The 20142-nt window shown below is 38.0% G+C and overlaps 1 protein-coding gene across 7 annotated transcripts in view; it reads left to right on the top strand.

Moving 5' to 3' along the window:
* Positions 1–20142, top strand: part of ITPK4 (inositol 1,3,4-trisphosphate 5/6-kinase 4) — a 75798-nt gene that overhangs the window by 764 nt on the left and 54892 nt on the right. For 3 of the 7 annotated variants that reach the window (XM_088964057.1, XM_088964058.1, XM_088964060.1), the window contains exons 2-4: positions 228–415; positions 3216–3251; positions 7336–7534. In XM_088964057.1, coding sequence (XP_088820183.1) covers positions 287–415; positions 3216–3251; positions 7336–7534 — 364 coding nt within the window. In that variant the 5' untranslated portion in view covers positions 228–286. Of the gene's footprint in view, positions 1–17; positions 87–227; positions 416–3215; positions 3252–7335; positions 7535–20142 lie in introns of all 7 variants that reach the window. The other 4 variants (XM_088964061.1, XM_088964056.1, XM_088964059.1 and 1 more) reach the window with 3 other exon arrangements.

Here is a 20142-nt window from a genome sequence, read left to right as displayed (position 1 = left end):
TCGTTGTTCTGTTGCAGTTTGGTCTGAGAACTCCAAACTTTGGATTTTTTTTTTTTTGGTTGTCGTTGATGACCAGGGAGAATACGGTCTGTGAGGATGAGGGTTTTATTCTCTTATTTAATTATTATTTTTATTTACAAAGCATTAAGCCTGTAACGCACCGGATTCGGAGTGATATTCGAATAATTTTCCTTTGTACTGTAATTGATACTTTAACTGTTTAACAGCACAGCGCTTGTTAACTCTTAACTCGGGGGCGAACAACAGACAATCGAAGGAGAACAGAATGGCTGCCGTACGAGGAGTTCTCCTGGATGAGTATGTTCTCGTCCGTGAAGACGGCAATGGAAATATTTCCCTCCAATCTGGAGCAGAGGGTCTGCTTCGTAGACTGCAGTATTCCAAGCTTCGTACGGTATGATCGGGTGTCTTATTTTTCTTCTCTATCTCTGATCTCTTAGTGGGTAGACAAGCAAGGGGTTCTTGTTTATTACTGTCTTCCGGGGTTGTCTTTGGTCGATGATATTTTTTGTTTTCACTTTTCTGTTTGTTTTATTAATGGATTCCGCGCGTTTGATGAAATGGATATTCTTAATTCCCTTCGGAGTGCATGCGGATTTATTTTTTTTCATTAGTGGATTCAATGCAATTAAGAGATTTGATTTTTTTTTTTTTCATTAATGGATTCCATGCAATTGAGTTAATGGGTAATCTTATTTTCTCTTCGAAATGCTTGTGCATGTGATTGTTTATATTCATTTTGTCCATGGCAAAAATGGTGGGAATTTTTGTGGGAGGAAAAGGTAAATAACAGAAATTGCATCTAATTTGGTGGTTTTCTTATGACAACGATTCTTTTTATATTCATGTGAGGAAATAGATATCATTTAGTTGTCTATGAGGGGTCTTTGTTTCCACCCCAAAAGTAGGGACTTACTAAATCTGTTGGTTTTGTTTTTTCATTTTTGCATGAACATTCGTATGATAGTTGATAAAGTAGTGTCTCTTGTTTTCGAGGCTTGACAATTACGGGTAGATGTCTAGATTATTATATATAAATACATAACAGATAAACTAAGATGTTTTTTCCATGAGTACTGTATGATGATAGAGAAAAATCAAACTGAAGGGAAACTTGATAAGTACTGTTAGGCTGACCATGCTTTATGTGGAAGAAGATTTGGCAATCAAGACAAATCAGCTATAGACATGGCACAACTGAGATCAGTATGTTGAGATGCAAGATGTGAAGACTATGGTAAAAATAGAAAAAGGTTAGTTGAAGAGAAGTTAGAAATAGGCCCCATATATGAACAGGAGTGATTTACTGCAAGTTGCTAGCTGTGGAAGGACAAGGGGAGTTTAAGGAGTTGATTGATATTTAGATAGATGTTTTGAATTTCTTATAGTTTTATAAGTTTCAGATGTTTGATGTCAATTTGACAAGTGTGCATGTCACAACATTTTCTTGACAGGTTTGCACTTCATCTGCTAATCTCCTGCAATTATATGTCTAGTGTATGGGATAGATTCTTGTCTTTGACAGCAGGTGGTCTACCCCAGGGATATAGAGCTGTTGTTTCAAAAGGAATTCTTCAACCCCAAGACAAAGAGGGGCAAAATCTTGTGGAAATGTGCTAGGGGCCTAGGGTGGCCACATTGTGGTCCCTTTGGGAGGAGAGAAACATCAGAATCTTTAGTGACAAGAGAAGACCCAAGAAGGAAGTCATAGAAACTATCCAATGGACAGTTGTAAATTGGGCAAAACATATTATACTCTTTGACCCATTTACAAAGGATGATATTCTAAGGGGCTTGCAGCAGGTGGCAGATTCCTCTACCTCTAAATCAGTCATTTTAAGGAATGAATCTCCACCATCAACATACCAATGGAAGCTAAACTTTGATGGTTGTAGCATTAGAAACTCAGGACCTGCAGGAATTGGTGGGGCTACAAGAAATATGATTGAGGATTTCATTGCTAATTTCTTGTCTTTTTGGGACCAATAGGAACTACAGATTCTACGACAACAGAATTGAAAATCTGACTTTTATTTTTTTGATAGATAAAATAAAATTTTCATTAATAAAAGGAAAAAGTACAAGAGAAAGGTGACAAGCTATGACCCACGAGAAAACACCAGCACCAACTGAACTACAACAAGATCTATCAAAAAAAAAAAAAAAAACTGAACTACAACAAGCATCCATAAAAAAACAAAAAGAACTCCAAACTACAACTGAAACACTGAACTCCCCATAAGCCTCCAACCTCCAACACCACTCCCAAACCACGGACAACTGCCTGACTCTGCCAAAACAATACAAAATACAGAGTACAGATGTCATCACTATCCTCCCCTTCGAGCATCTCCTCCTGCCCCTTATCAGCCTTGTCCCAGACCGCTCTTGAAAGGCTTACTTCAAGGGCTACAAATTTCTGAAGGGATGAGTCTGGGCAGCATTGTAGTGGAAGGAGATTCAAGGGATATAATAGGCTGGTTAAAGAAGGAGACACAAGACACATGGCCACAAAGACATACTTTGAGGCTGGCTAAACAATTAGCTAGAGAACTGGGTGTGGCTTGGATCTAGACTAATAGATCAACAAACAGTGTGGCTGTTCACTTGCAAAACAAGGAGTCAGTAGGGATGATTTGTATTGGGGGAGTAATTTTATGATATTGGTTTGAGTTAGGTAGCTGAGCATAGCCTAAATCTTGTAATTACTCTGCATAAACCATTTTTAAATCAACAGATATACTTTTACTGCTGCCTATAAAAAACAAGTAACTTAATGGAACATTGGTTCCATTTTTCTAATATATTTTTCCATGAAAAGAAAGCCACAAACATGTACAGTTTTTTTTTTTTTCCATTTTAGTTTGTTGATATGTTTTTTTCATAACCAATGATACAATACTAAGGGAAAAAATAGTAAAGCTAAATCGCAATTGGAAAGATTTCGTGTTCCATTAAAAGCTCAGTAATATTAGTTGTTTTCTTTTGTGGTATTTTAACCCCTAGATCTCTGCCATAAGTGGTCAAGTGACTGTAGAAATTTAAATAGAAACTCCTTTTGTTTTTTCATTTCTTGAAGCTATGATTTACATACCTATCATTTTTGGTGGTTCTATCACACTTTTTACACAGCTTGGAAGCATAGCAGTAAAGGGGAGTTTCTATTTGACCTATGTAATGTCTGTTTATTGCAGGGAATTTCTTATGGAAAGGGTGTCTCAGACCAAAAGGTTGTTTTGTTCCCAATGTTAAATGCTCTTGCATTTCATTTACTATTTCTATTTTTAAATTGTTTATATTTCATGTGCTTATAGGATGTTCATCAATAAGAAAGCTTAGCTTTCAATTCCAGTGCTTCTAACATTTTACTGAAGTAGAAAATTCATTTTCCATATAACCATATCTCATGCCTCTAATGTTAACTAAAACCTAGTCAGATTTTTGGAATGAGTATATTGATACTATTATCTGTTTCATAATTGGTGCCATATCTTGCATCTTAGGGAAGATATTTACTAGTTTGTGATGATATTAAAGTCACATATGATCCTTTGCCACTTCCGTTGATGATTTTTCTAGATTCACTTAGTTATACTTGATTACTTGATGAAAGATAGATCGGAGTTATTTTCTGTTTTTAATTCATTTTTCATGGAAATAGAAACCTACTTTGGCCTTACTATTTGTGCTTTCCAATCTAATAATGCCAAAGAATATATGTCTTCTTCTCTTTCCAATTTCTTTGATGAGCATGATATTTGACATCTAACATCCTGTGTTCATACACCACAACAAATTTTCTTTTTGAAGATCAATAGAAAAGAAAATTTATTAAGAAAAGAGGGAAGAGTTCGAATAGGTGATAAGGCGCCACCTCCAAAGTACCGATACACCCGATACACACAAACAGGGTGAAGGTGTCTAGAAACAAGGTAGGCAGTACTTGACCTCACAAGTGTAGCAGTGCTAGCATTGGAAGAAGCAAACCGCTGAAGCTTTTCATACTCCTCAGGTGAGATAGAGATTGTATCTTTATTCTTACCAACATTAAAAGCAGGAGCATCTTTAGTCACACTAAGATTCCCAAAATCATCTTCCACCATGGCATGATTAGCCCAAGAAGATGGAGGCCATAAATATCATAACAAAAGTTGACTATGTGACCTTCTTGTCCACAACGTGAGCACTCATGAGCTGAACTACGACCACCACCACTATGACCACTACCACCTCTTGCACCTTCTACCTCTCTACTACCTTTGTGTCCACCCTTTGGGCCCACAGCCAAAACCCCTCACACTACTTTTGCCTCTACCAGTAAAACCTCCTCTGGAAGCTACCATGGCTGATCCCTCTGAATGTGGAGCATGATCACTATGTGGAGTTGAGTCTCTCCTTATGTGAGAGAAAACCTCGGACAAGGATGGAAGATCACTGCTACCTAAGGGCCTGTTCGTTTGCTCTGAAGTCTGACATCTGAAAGTGCAATAATTACATTAAAAGGTATTGGTATTGGTAAACTTTTCTTTCTTCTCAACTCTGAATGCAGAGAATGTTCTAAATTTTGAATTCTGAAAATGATCAAATATCCATTTTGACCCCATATATGAGAGCTTTTGTTATTATTTTGAGGGTATCATTGGAAAACAAAAATTTGTATGATTGCATTTTAAGAGATTAGATATAAGATGAAATGAACAACCGTTTTTCTCTTAAATTTAAAAGATTCCTCTTAAGAGATAAGAGTTAAGAAGAAATGAACATGCCTTAAGATTTGGGCCCACATTGGTTCAAATTCAGACCTCAACCTAGATAAAAACCTTGCAACATCTAGATGTTCTCTTTGGCCTTGTTGTGTCTTCAAATTAGTGGATATGTGTTGATAAACATTAAGTTCATTCCTTATGCTTTTTAAAGAAGCATAGTATTCTTAAACACTTTTATCCCCATGTTGAAGAGAAAAATAGTCCTGGTATAACTGATAAATTCTTGTTACATTGTCTTGTTCGGAATTCAGCTACTTGGCATGGTCCCGAATCTCATTGGTTGTGTCTAGAAACATGAGATTCACACTAATATGATCCTCTATACTGTTCCAAAGAGAAGTCATAATTTGGGCATTCTCTTGTACCCATTCATTGTACCCTTATGATTCTCCATACTGTCCCAAAGAGAAGTCATAACTTGGGCATTCTCTTGTACCTATTCATTGTACCTTTCTGATCCACTTTTCAGTGGCCCTCCTTGTACTTCAACTTACCTCTTGCAATGAGAGATACCTCAATTGACTTGTCCCGTGGGATATAATTAGTATCATTAAGGTTTTTTTGATACATCATTAGTACCATTAAGTTTCACTGTAATTAGTTGAGAAGTCATGAGATCTAATTCCACAACTACTATAGGTTCAGTGTTACTACTTGATGAAGCAGTGAGTATGAGAAGAAATTACTGGTGTATCACTTAGGTAAACTGTCAAACAGCTGGTATATACCTACTATAGCACACTTTTTCTTAGAAAAAACACCAAGAATCACCCCACTTTTACTTTAGAAACACTAGGGAAGCATCACACACTTACTACAAGATGTCACCAAACCAAAAACCACCAAAAAAATCACCACACATTGAGGAGCATTACCACACAAATTGAGACATCACAAGGCTGTCCTCTTTGAACTGCCGAGTAGAGGGTCCTTGGAAAAGCTCCAACAACTCACACAACACTGCAATGAGGTATTGAAGGCTCTTTTCCAAGGGGGCGATCAGTCATCTTGAGTTCTTTTCTCTTCCAATAAAGAGTAGAGAATGTTCTCTATTCCTAGGGCACAAAAAGGAGAGATGTGAACAGTGACAGTTGCCCTTAGAGCTCTAATACCATGTTCCAACTTCATCAATAAAGAGAAGTGAAAGAAAAAGAGAAAAAGAAGCAAGGGAAAGAAGTAGCAGAGAGATAGAAAAGAAGGAAGACAAGCAAGGAGAAGTCGAATTAACTCTCCTCACTGTTGACCGAGCTTGTATTAACATTTTACTGATTGCTGAAATGACAACAATGCCCCTAGATAAGTTACAGCAGATATAAGAGATTAAAGTAACAAGGGAGCAGACAAGTATGGCCCTGTCACTAATTCTAACAATTCTAACATCTTTTTCCCTCACTTTTTTTTTTTCTTCTCTTTCTATTTACTGTTCTGACCATATAACAGTCCTGTTTACAAGATCCTCTAACATTCAACCTTAGTTTTGGTTCAGCACTTCAATTTTGACTTTTTGTTGGATTATCCTTTTGAAGTTGACAGTTATTTCTTGTAGTTTTTTAAAACATTTTGTTTTGATGAGTAACTTTAGAATTTTATTGATTTAAATGAAAGAATATTGTATATACAATATGCCATGCACCCCAAACATAGGCTACTAGTTACTACCTATTCCTTTCCAAAAGACTGTATTACAATCCGCTCAAAATAACTTTGCCTGTTTACCTTTTCTTTGGCCAATCAATGAGCCAAACAATTTTCTAATCTCCTTACCTAAAGAAAATTGACTCCATTCCCCTCTGTTTTATGCCCCAATCGTTTCACATGCCTTGTACAGTTAGAGCCTATAAAGTGCAGTTAAAATATTAAATAAAGAAAAGAATTATTTTACCTGCCACATCCACCATATATGTATTTATCATACAAAGTTTACCACTTGTGCCCTATAACATAACCATAAGAGGATGTATTCAAGTTTCACTTCAATGAGAATAACCTACATAAAATGGCTCCTTAACCTACATATGATGCAAATATTCTGAAAAAGGCATTTTAAGAGGTTAAACAACCCGATAAAGTCTTCTTCTACTTGAGGATTGGTCCTTCTGGTCTAGATATGTTCTTGTCTTTTTTCTCTGTTGCTGTTTTCTAATATAAGTATTATTGGCTCTATTACCTATAAAAAAAGATGCAAACTGAACTAAACAATTAAAATAATTTATAGATAAATATATTAAATTTATAAAGTTACAATCATGATCTTAGTCTAAGAATCTTAGTTTTGCAGTTGTTATCACAGACTGCAGAACAAGATCCTTCTAGTGTTATGTTATGTAGGTGGCATTATGGGAGCTGCTATTTCTTCTTTCAAGAATTAAGATCTGTCTCATTTTCTTAACAGAGTCTGGCATCTGTAATTATGCATGCCATTTTTGTGGTTTGCCACTACCTAATAACCATACATATGGCGATTATTTACCTTTATTTACTAATTGAAAAGGAAGGAGAAATTATTCACCTACATTTAGTTATTAACACTTTTATCTGTTTGTTGTAGGGGACCTTTGTCAAAAAGATGGCAACACTATACTCAATGGATTGCTTCTTGCTGGATGTATCTTGCGTGGATGATTCTCTTAATGAGATCTTGCTAGCTTGGGGTGATGATGGAGGGAGTTTTCTTTACGTAACTTGTAGCAAGGATGATGACCTCTTTCTTAAACTGAGCAATCATGGCTGGGTGACTGTTTTTAAATGTGAGCACTCAATATTCAAGTTATGAAATTGAAAGTTTATGCCCAGTCTTAAGTAAATTTATACAAGGAACTGCCATTTGCTTTGATATGGGAGATTTATTGGCCCAAATCTCAACCTCACCAGCAAAACCTAGATTGGTAACTTGAGAATCCCAGGTTAGGTTTAGGGCCAATTGAAGCTCATCCTCCTCATTAATTAAAATTTACAAGAATTCCCCCTCCCTCTCAATAAAAAAACAGCTAAACCCAATGGAGCATAGCAACTTCTATTTCCCCCAATACAAATTTTTACAATTCAGCCCAAAAAGCTTGGTTTCTATTAACTCCTTGCTTAGCTAGCATACCCGCCATTCCATTTGTCATTCCTATTAACCCATTGAACCTTGATTTGTAGATTCCTAGTCAACCACTTGAGCTTCTTCATCAGATTTCTGTATGCCCAAATAACTTGTCCCCATCCAGTAACCAACTTATTACCACATTTGAATCACCTTCTGTAATTAGATTAGACACATCCATTTCCACAGACTTCTACACTCCAAACATAGCCGCCATAATTTCAGCTTTATTGAATCCCCATTACCAATTGGACCTGAAAACATTGCAACTAAATTTCCCTCATTTCTGAAAAGACCCCTATTTTGGAAAGCCTTGTATTTCCAACACTGCTGCCATCACAGTTCAATTTTAGGAAGCTCTTGCTCAGTCCTGTCCGTGCACAGATCTCCCTCCTCTTTTTTGAAGATGACCTACTACCGTGGCCCAATTTCTTATGTAATCCATAGATAATGGTAAAAACAGCTCCAGAGTTTTTAGCCAGGAAGCTGTCCTATAAGTGACACATTCAAAGATTTCTTATTATTTTCTTGTCATCGGATATTCTGTCATTATTTTTCTCCCATAAAGTCTGCAACACTGCTTCCCTTGCACATCTCCACATAATTCTTCCCCTTCCTTTTGGCCATCCACACAAGTAGGAGTATTACACTTGCACTAGAAAAGAGAAAAGAGCCTTTCCCAAATACTAAGAGCAATACATGAGATTAGTAAGTGTAAGCAAGATTTTTTTTTAATAATAAAGGAAAAGATTTCATGAAAAGAAAAAAATATTACAAACTGGTCAGGTGTTAAGGCAACACCTGGAAACATCACGAGATAGGGGGAAAAACAGAACAAATCCAAAATACAAAACTATAATCCCAACACTTCCCTGGGCCTGTCCCCATCATCTTCTCTTTTGGACTTGTGTGAATTCAGGCCACACCAAAACCAGTCTGAGACAGCTAGTGAGCTAGGGTAAACAAGACTGACTGTTTTCAGTTAGATAGAAGAAAAGAAGAAGAGAGAAGAGGAAAAAAAAGAAGACAGAATTGAGAGGGCCAAAAGTTCTGGCTGGAGGCACTGGATTTTGTTTATATAGACTAGGGTGACCGTACAAAATAAAAGGGGGGAAAAAGACATAAATGCTCTTATGATGTATAATACATATTACATCACTCCCCCTCAAGTTGGGGCGTAGATGTCAATCATCCCTAACTTGTGACAAAGATCATAATGCCACAATGAGTTTAATCCCTTAGTAAAAACATCTACAAGTTGTTCCTCAGAGCTAATGTAAGGAGTGCACGCTTCTACCTTCTCAATTTTCTCCCTACTAAAATGCTTGTCAACCTCAATGTGAAAGCCCAATTCATCCAATAGGTTCTTAATACATAGCAATTCAGGAACTTCATGTGACATGGCCCTGTATTTTGCCTCTACACTTGATCTCACCAACGCACTTTGTTTCTTGCTTCTCCAAGTCACAAGGTTTCCTCCTACAAAGGTATAGTATCCGTTGGTGGATTTCCTGCCATCTATTGATCTGATCCAATTAGCATCAATCTACACCTCTACCCTCATATGTCCATGCTTCTTAAAGAGAAGGCCTGTCCCTGGGAATTTCTTTAACTATATGAGAACCCTATTTGCTACCTCTAGGTGTGCTGCCTTGGGTGCATGTATGAACTGATTGAGGACACTCATGGCATATGCAATGAAGATACCCTGTTGGTATTGCCCACAAGTCTTTGGTATTGCCTTGGATCTTTCAAGGGCTCACATTACAGTCCCCAAGTTTGTGATTGACATTTATAAGTGTGTCAGCAGGTTTAGCTCCTAGCTTTCCTATATCCTTTAGAAGATCTAGGGTGTACTTCCTTTGGGAAATGAAGATACCATGTCGAGAATGGGCAACTTCAATTCCAAGGAAGTAGCATAGAAGTCCTAGATCCTTCACTTCAATTTGTGTAACCAAGAACTTCTTTAACCCTTGAACCTTTGAGACCTTGTCTCCAGTGATAACAATGTCATCTACATAGACAATTAAGGCTATTGTTTTTCCTTATTCCTTCTTTATAAAGAGCGTGTGATAGTTTGCCACTCTTTGTAAACAACAACCTTAATTGTCAATGTGGATGACATTGTTATCACTAGAGACAAGGTCTCAGAGGTTCAAAGGTTAAAAAAATCTTTATAAAGAGTATGTGATAGGCCTACTAAACTGAGCCCTTGGAGACTATATTAGGCCATATAAAGATATTTTTTCCAATTTGTAGACTTTATGTTCACTGCCCTTAGCACAAAATCTAGGAGGTTGATTCATGTATACTTCCTCCTCCAAATCACCATTTAGGAAGGCATTTTTATGTTTAGTTAATGGAGTTCCTAGTCAAGGTTTGCAGCTAAAGAGAGAAGAACCCAGATAGAATTCATTTTTGCAACCAGAGCAAAAGTCTTAGCATAATCAACCCCATACACTTGTGTAATCCCTTTTGCAACCATCCTAGCCTTGTATCTCTCTACAGTGCCATCTACTTTATGTTTCATAGTGAACACCCATTTGCACCCCATTGGCTCATTTCCCTAAGATCTACCAACTCCCACGTGCCATTTTTGTTAAGGCATTGATTTCTTCATTGCATCTGTCCACTTAGGAATAAGTAAAGTCTCTGCAACACTCTTAGGGAGGGGAACACTATCAATGGCAGAAAGAAAGGCACAAAATGACGATGAGATATTCTCATAGGACAAGAGATGAATTATGGGATGGTGTGTGGTGCATGATTTGACACCCTTTTTGTAGTGGGGAGGTTCACATCATAACTTGAAGTGTCAATATCAATGGGTTCCGGGGTATCAACTAGAACAATGGTACTTGGGTGTGATGAAAGATTCAACCCCTAAGAGTTCGATGGCATTGGTGGCATAGTTTTTGGTGGCTTTGTGGTAGTTGAACTTTGTTGGCCTTGACTTTTGTAACATTGTCTTCGAAAGATACAAAATGGAGGAGGATCAGGAAGATGAGGTAATACAACTTGTGTCTGTTTTTGTTTCTCCTCAATTGAACTCTCCCCCTGAGGGGAAATAGGAAAATAGGGAACATTTTCAAAGAAAGAAACATACATAGAGACAAAATCTTTTTTGGACACGAGGTCAAAGCAACGATAGACTTTCTGAGAAAGAGGATAACCTAGGAAAATACACAATAGCTTTGGGGTTGGGTTTACCACAAGTAGGAAAGAGATGATGAACAAAATATTGACACCCAAAAACATACATAGGTATAGGAAACATTGGGGCCTTAGGGAAGAGGAGTTGATGAGGAGACCTATATTCCAATAACCGAGATGGTGCCTTGTTGATAACATAGGCAATAGTCAAAACATCCACCCAAAATCTTATTCATTTGTAATATCAGCCCTCGAGAAACTTCTAGAAGGTGGCGACTTTTTCTCTCTACAATCCCATTTATTTGAGGGGTTCTGGCAAATGTGCTCATGTGATGGGAGCAATAGGAAACAAAGGAATATGTGAGGTCATTGTGAAAGTACTCCTTGGCATTGCAGGATTGGAAGATTTAAATCTCTATATGAAGTTGGGTGTAGACCATACGTTGAAAATCTATCACAAGTTTAGGGACTTCCCATGAGTGCATAGGATAAACCCAAGTGTATCGAAAAAAGTCATCAATAAAGGAGATGATATTTTTGTAGCCATTCTCAGTTGGAATATTAATAGGTCCCCAAACATCAAAATACACAATATAAAAAGGAAACTCTGATCTTTTATTGTTTAAAGAAAATGAAGTTCTACAATGTTTACTCGGTTGACATACTTGGCACTGAAAATCACTGACTGACATATACTTAAACAAATCTGGAAACAAGTACTTCAACGACTTAAAAGACATATGACCTAAACAATGGTGCCACAAAAGAACTTGACTCTTACTAGACTGAATTAAATACTCTGAGACTGCAAGACCAACTTTGTTCTCTAGCACATAGAGACCATCGACCATGTTACCAATTGTCCTCCTGGAGGCCAAGTCCTAAAATATACAAGAATGTGGAAGAAAGGTTACTGAACAATTCAAGGCACGTGTAATTTCGTCTTGATTTTAATGAAATGTGATATATAATTTATTAAAAAAAAAGATTAATGGGTAACTTTGGAACATGTAAGACATTGGATAAGGAAAGACCAAAAAGGCAAATATATAGATCTTCGACCAACAATGGAGAAGAAGGATCCATCGGCTAACCTCACTTTATATCCGCCCGAGAAAAGAGTATATGATTAGCAAGGTTGACTTACCAGTCATATGGTTGGAGGCACCTGAATAAAAAATCCTTGGGGATTCTAGGTTTTCAGTAGATACATGGAAAGCAGAGGTTGAATTACTTGAGGAGGAAGCAAATGAAGTAGAAGGTGTAGATCCGGAATCTGCCTATCCGAGGGCCTTACCATATTGCTCCAAGTTCTCTCTTTGGATGCAGATGGACCCCCCCACAAGACATAGCGAGTCTATTCAACCCAACCTTACTAAGATAGTAGAAAGTAGAGATTGAATTACTTTGGATGTATGTGGAAGACTGTACATGCTGCTGTGGTTTGGTCAATTTGTGAAGAGAGAAATCAGAGGATCTTTTATGGAAAAAGTAAATCCTTAGTGGAGGTGATTGAAGCCATCAAAATCAGATCAATACATTGGGTCAAAACCTTGGATTTGCTCAAAGGTATTCCGACAAATGACTTCTTAACAAATTGGATAGAAGTGGCACTCTCAGAACCACGGAGAGAAACTATAAGAGTGGAGTGGAAACCACTAGGGACAAATAAATTGAAACTAAACTTCGATGGGAGTTCCTTTGGCAACCCAGGAAGAGCAGGAGTAGGGGGAGTCTTTCGAGGTCATCATGGAGCACGACCTTGTTCTCGGGGCCAATCAGGTCTGCAGACTCGATCCAAGCTGAATCAAAGGCTCTATGGAAAGGACTGAAGTTTGTAGAACAGCTGGGGGCAAGAGAGCCAGAAATTGAAGGAGACTCACTTCTGATTATAACATGGACAAAGCAAATTGAATCAAAGGCTAATGGATTGACCAACTTGCAAATAGATTCAACTCTTTTTTCAATTGGGTTAAAAGGGAAGCTAATGGGTTGGCGGATGTATTAGCCAAACATGGAGTTAATAGACCATCCTTATTTTAGGCAGTACTGTAAACTACTTTGCTATGGAAAGTAATGTATCCTAATTTCAGATTTAAATCAATAAATGATTTTCTTTGCTGATAAAAAAAATCCTCAGGATCAGAACAAGGGGGTAATCCTGAAAGAACTCATGTTAAAAAGAACACCTTGATGTTCATGGGATGCTAAGTTTGCTGAAGTGAACTTCTTCTGATTTGGCTTCTCGCTCTGTTCTTATGCTGATTTCTTGCGCCCACTTTGGTTTCCCATTCAATTCCCAACAAGTCTTGCGGGTATGCCTGGATTTTTGACAACGAGTGCACCATAGTTTATCTTTGTCATCTACCTTTTTCTGGTTGTCCCTCTTTCTTGTTGAATCAATATTACCTCTTATAGCTAAAGCAATGGTCTCCCCCTCAGAAGGATTCATAGTAGACTTCCTACTTTCCTCAGATCAAACAAGTGCATATATCTCTTGGACAAAAGGAAGATCCTTGCTGCCCAAAATCTGTACCCGAATGGGTTCATACATGGGATTTAGATCACTCTTTGTTGTGAGACTAGCTGTTTATAGGCTTTGGCATCTTTCTCACTCTCCCATTGAAAGCTTTGGTAGTAACCTAACTCTTTCCATATTGAAGTGAGGGCAGGAAAGTAAGTTGATAAGCTCCTTTCTCCTTGCTTACATGTTGAAGATTCTACTTGCAACTGATAAATTCTAGCATAGTGCTGTTGTTTTGAATATGTTGCCTTCGCTTGTTCCCATATTTCTTTTGCTGTCTCGGCCCACATAAGGTTCTGCTTGACAGATGGTAACATAGATGTCAAGAGACAGTATAATCATATTCAGCAGTACCAGCCTAGGTTCCTTTATTTTCCCATTAGTTTATCCTGCCGTACCCCTGGCTGTAATATACAGCTGCATCTCCTTAGACCATGTCAAGTAATTTCTGCCGTCCAAGGGGGTAATAGTCATTGGAAAATTCAAGGAATTATGACCACTGTTAATTCCACCCTGATTAGTGGTGGTTCCTGAGGTTGCAGAGTCTTCAAAATTCATGAATAACACTTCCAAGAAGACAACAATCCTTCTCTTCAATTTGGACTCTTTGGGAAGAAAGGAATGCTAGAATTTTTCAAGAAAGGAAAGGAGCAGTGAGGAATTGAAAGACTGTGCTGAATAGGGCAATACCTTGGCTGAAGACTTTGGAAATCTTTCATCAATTCTTCTTTAATGACCTTTGGAGAAATTGGTCAGCAGTAGCGAGGTGTTCATCCCTAAAGGACAAATCAATTACAAGCTGGTCTCTTCCATCCGAAGGGTCACTAAAGTTGAACTTTGATGGAAGTAGCATGGGTAATCCAGGATTATCTGGAATAGGGAGTGCTTTGAGAAATGAGAAGGGAGAGATTTTGTTGCTCTACTCAGGTCCCTTAGGAATTGGGGACTCCAGCAGGGTAGAACTATTAGTTGCTGTACAAGGGGTGCAATTTGTAAACCAGCTGGGGGTACAACACCTAATAATTGAGGGGGATTCCAAAGTGGTGGTGGGTTGGTTGAAAAATCCTGAAGAGGCTATGTGGCGTTACAAGAAGGAAATGAAGAAATTTAGTTGGTTGACAAGGAATGTATTGGTCACTGTACAGTGGGTGGGGAGATCAGCAAATACTTTGTCAGATGTGTTAGCCAAGCAAGGGGTAAATAGGGAAGAATTGTTTTGGGCTCAGCTGTGATTCTTGCTTTTCTTTCCTAGTTTACTTGTAAGATTCAAGGAGGGGCTGCAGCTTGTGCCTCTCCCTGGGATGTTGTATGAACTCACTCTAAATCAGCTTCTGAATTAATAAATTTATTATCATTCATAAAAAAAAAACAGTCATTCTCTTCAATTCATACACACAAAGGATAACACAGCCCTCACTTTAACGTTTTTTTTTTTTTTTTTCCTGCTAAAACACAAACACAGCCCTTGCTGTCACACACATTCACTGCTGCTGCTGTACCAGCAAGCTGAACTAGGTCATCATGACCTACACAAGGTTCCACGTGCACACAGGTTTCTGGATCATCAGACCCACAGAAAAAGGGTTAAAACTTAACTTGTACCATTCGGTTAAGGCAAACCTTAACCTGTTCTTGGTAACAACACCGAGAACAAAAGAAGAAAAGAGTTTAGCTTCTGTCCCTGTTCAGTCCGAGAGGGTTCTGGGTTTTCCAGTCCAAGAAACAGTAGAAAATGAAGAAAAAATAACAACCGACCTCTTAGGAAGATTCAGTCAGTCATCAACCAGCCTCTGGAATCACCACTCTTGAGTTTCAGCCCAGAAACAAGAGAGAAAGGTGCAGCTGAAGAGCTCTCAGGTCTAGGACAGGCTTGCCTTCTCCATCTTGGTCCAGTGAATAGAAAGGAGGGCTTCGATCAGAAAAGAAAGGATTTACAGAGCACTGTCCTGCTCTAATACCATGTTTTCAGTTAGATAGAGGGAGAAGAGAAGAAAGAGTTGAGAGAGCCAAAAATTCTGGCTGGTGGCGCCAGATTCTGTCCCTGTGACATATAGTACATATTACATCACTCACCATTATAGCATACACCAAAATGGGGAAATATACCAGTTAGGCCTCCTTTTTTGCAATAAGTCACAGGTGTAAATACATAGATGAAGAATTTCCTGACAGTGAACTCCAATTTTAGGAGGTATAGGCTTACACAGTTACATCAACCTCCTTAATTGGAAAGGATTGCAGATCCTGGGAAGAAGGAACTAAGGGCACACGAGAAGAATCGAGAAGCATTAGGAGTCCAATATGGCCATTTTCTTTTCTAGGCTCAAGGTAAATCCTGTCCAAGATACACAAAAGATTAGAGACTGATAAAATTTCAGAGTCACTAAGCTTTTTCCTAAGGTCCAGATTCCAATCAAATCCCTTAGTAGAATTTGAAAGCACAATAAAATCAGCAAAGGGCTTACCCTTAAAAGAAGAAAGAGAAAACATTCTAAGGTGTTAATTCCTTAATACATAAACACATACATGCTGTGCAAGCCTGTGCTCGTCCTTTCTTATGCCTAAATTTGTATACACATAATTCTTTTATTTATTTTTTGGTAAATAAAATAAATTTGTATTACTATGAAAACAAATGGTCCTATTAACATGTAATTATTAAACAAAAAAGTTTAGCTATACAAGAACCTAAGTGTAAGTCAGATTGAGCTACTTGAGTCAAATACTACCTAAGGCTGTAAAAATCCAAATCAAACTGATTTAGAGATTTGATAGTCTTTCCAAATTGAAATTAGGCCAACCTAAGTTGTGCCTGTGCATGATCTTAACCATCCAAAAAAGCCATAAGTTGTGCGTTTTCAGAATTCATAAAATGGTAGTTTCAACTTATAACCACCCAATTAGTGTGATTTTAGGAAAATAAAATTGTTGTGGAAAGTTATTAGACAGTTATTTCTGTGTGATTTTACTTATACAATTTTCCATGCTATCTATGAAACTGAGTTGCACACTATGTTTTAAAACAAATTAGTGACCAAACAGAGGAGTTGGGACACACCAAACCAATTTTAACCACCATATCGTTTGTTTCCATCTAGATATTGCTATATTCTTCTACTAACATATGCTTCCATGCACCATAATGTTTTCTTATATGCGAATATTATCTTCTACCCATGGATCTTCAAAGATCAAGAAATAAGTATTATAAGCTCTCATTGAAACCATTACAATCAGAGTAGCTCATGGGGTGAAGTCTTTAAGCATATTTTTGCCCTTCTCTAGTGATGATATTGTGCATAAATAGGGGAGGTGGCAAATTCTTACTCTAAAAAAGTGGTGGTGCAAAAGCTGTGGCAACCACCTGATAAAGGCACCATTAAGTTCAATTTTGATGGCAGTAGTATGGTTAATCCAGGACCCTCTGGTGTGGGTGGTATTTTCATGGATGAACATGAAGGAGTTCAGCCAGTTTTTTCAGGTCCAATAGAGGTTATAGACTCCACTAAAGGAGAACTGTACTGTACTTCAAGATATTAAACTGGCAAAGCAAATGAACATCACTAATATGACCATTGAGAGCAACTCAGATTGTGGTCAGCTGGTTAATTCATGAAGAGATGGTTTTGTGGACTTACATACAAGAACTCAAGGAAATTAAATGGTTGCCCATGAATCTGGAAGTAGAGTTCAGTGGGTGCTTCTAGCCTATCCTCAGATTGTACATACCTCTGTAAATTTTCTATGTTTTATTAAAAAAGTTTATCTATAAAAAAAGAAAAAGAAAAAGATATTACCTTCCACCCAACCTGTAACCTGATACCTGTGTTTCAGACTCAGAATGGTGCAATGGTCTTTATGTTTAGCCATACATTTCTTTATTTAGTAGTTAATGATCTGCCGCCCCATACATTTCTTTATTTATAGCTTTAGGTTCCTTACAAGAATAGGAAATAAACAAAAATTAGAAACAATAAGACTAGCCGACCCAACTTAAAAGTACTTAGAAACTTCTAATAAAAGAAATTAGAAACTACTAATAAAAGAAATTAGAAACAACTAGGTGTGGGTATGAAACCACATACACTAGAGCCTGAGTGTGGGTATGGAACCCCATACTCGTGGCTAACCAATTATTTCTTCACTCCCCCTTAAGTTGGGAGTAGATATTTGTCATGCCCAACTTGCGTAGATCTGTCTCCAATTTGCTTTTTGTGACTATTTTGGTGAAGATGTCAACTAACTGCATGTCTGAGGCAATGTAAGGAAGGCATACTTCTTGAGATGCAACTCGCTGTATTGGGTTGTGGGCAATATTAATTACAGCTTGATTATCACAATACAGCATCAAAGGCTTCTCATAATCAGCCTCCAACTCATTAAGCAAGGATCTCAGCCATAACACTTCTACAATACCATTGGCCATGGATCTGTATTCTACTTTTGCACTGAAGCGAGCAACAACATTTTGTTTCTTACTTATCCAGGAAACAAGATTTCCTCTCACAAATGCACAATATCTAGAGGTGGACCTCCTATCATCAACACATCTAGCCCAATCCGCACTTGTATACACTTCTATTTTCATATGACCATTATTCTTGAAGAGTATACCTCTCCCTAGACATCTCTTTAAGTAGGCGACGATACTGCAACGAGATAGGTGGTCTTAGGAGAATGCATGTATTGACTGACAACATTGACGACATAAGAAATATTTGGTCAGGTTAGACAGAGATAAAGAAGTTTCCCAATCAGCTTTTGGTACATAGCCTTGTCCTCAAGGAGTTCTCCACTTTTTGTACTTATCTTATGGTTAGGCTCAATGGGAGTATCAGTAGGTTTCACTCCTAACTTGCTAGATCGAGCTACCTCAATTCCTAGGAAATAGTGTAACTTTCCTAGGTTTTTCACTTCAAATTCCTTGTGAATGTGCTGTTTAAGGGTTTCAATTTCACTAGTGTCATTTCCTGTTATCACAATGTCATCTACATAGGCTGCAAGTAGAGTCAGGGAATGACCTGTCTTCTTAAAGAAGAGAGTGTGATCTGACTGAGCCTGTATGTATCCGAATTTGTCCAAAGCTAGTCTAAACCTATCAAACCAAGCTCTCAGGGATTGTTTCAGCCCATACAAGGCCTTCTTCAAAAGAAAAACTTTCTTTCCTGCTTCTGTACTATAAAAACTAGGGGGTAACTCCGTGTATACTTCCTCTTGCAAGTCTCCATTGAGGAATGCATTCTTAACATCCAACTGAAATAGTGGCTATGAGAAGTTTGCAGCGATGGATAGAAGAACTCTGATAGTGTTCATTTTTGCAATAGGTGCAAAGGTTTCTGTATAGTCTATGCCATAAGTTTGTGTGAACCCCTTTGCAACCAATCTGGCCTAATACCTCTTTACAGTACCATCAACATTATATTTCACAGTAAACACCCATTTGTATCCATCTCTACTTGTATTGCTTCCTTCCATTCAGGTATCAAAAGAGCTTCTTGCACTTTTATGGGTATAGGAATAGCAGAAATAGATGCCAAGTAAGATCTGTAGGATTTTGAGAGACAATTATATGAAAGGAACTTGGAGATGCAATGGGCAGTGGATGAGGTGCAACGACGCTTCCCTTTATGAATAGCAATTGGAAGATCAATGTCATCTGTCGGTGAAGGTTGAACATCTGTAACGGTGGGATCAACAGTGGGAGTAGTAGTAGTGTCTGGATCTAGAGCTGTAGAAGATGTTGGAATTGGCCTAGATTGCTGTTGAGTACGGGAATCAACCTGCCTCCACCACTTTTTGTGATACACTCTCAACTCCCTGCATTTTTTGACATCCTTCTTCGCAACTCCCTCCCTCAGTAACCGGGATAGGTAAAGGAACTCTTGGAGCTGAAACTGAAATCCCTTCCTCACTATTCTCCTCCTGAGGAGAAGCCTTGTGATAATAGGGCATATCCTCAAAGAAGGTTACATCCATGAACACAAAGCGCTTCCCTGAAACTAGCTCATAATAGCAATATCCCTTTTGATTTTGTGCATACCCAAGGAAAATACACTTAGTGGCTTTGAGATCAAACTTGGAGCGATGAGGTCAAAGGATTTGAACAAAACAAGTACACCCAAAAGTTTTGAGTGGAATAGTGAATAGGTCCTTATCTGGATAAAGAAGACTGAACGGGGTTTGCATGTTTAGGACCCGTGAAGGAACCCTGTTAATGAGGTATATGGCTGTATGGTTTGCATCTCCCTAGAAGCATATGGGAACATTGGAGTTGAGCATGATGCTTTTGGCTACCTCTAAAATTTGCCTATTTTTTTTCTCAGCAACCCTGTTTTGTGTGAGGATAGGTGCTCTGATGAATGATCCCATGATCAAGGAGATAGGATGCCAAAGGTTTTGCAAAGTATTCCTTGGCATTATCAGATCTAAGAATCTTGATCTTGGTTTCAAATTGAGTTAGGATCATCTGATGGAAAACTTGGGTCAGAGAGGGGACCTCATCTCGAGAGTGCATAAGATAGACCCATGAAAACCGGGTATATTCATCAACAAATAATAAGAAATATCTGCACCCCCCCATGGTGGGAGTATGG

The sequence above is a fragment of the Nelumbo lutea genome, chromosome 1 (assembly GCF_056320005.1).
Source record: "Nelumbo lutea isolate HS-2025 chromosome 1, American lotus-T2T, whole genome shotgun sequence".
Lineage (NCBI taxonomy): Eukaryota > Viridiplantae > Streptophyta > Magnoliopsida > Proteales > Nelumbonaceae > Nelumbo > Nelumbo lutea.
Note: the sequence above shows the minus strand (reverse complement) of the source record. Positions and strands in the feature narration are given on the sequence as shown.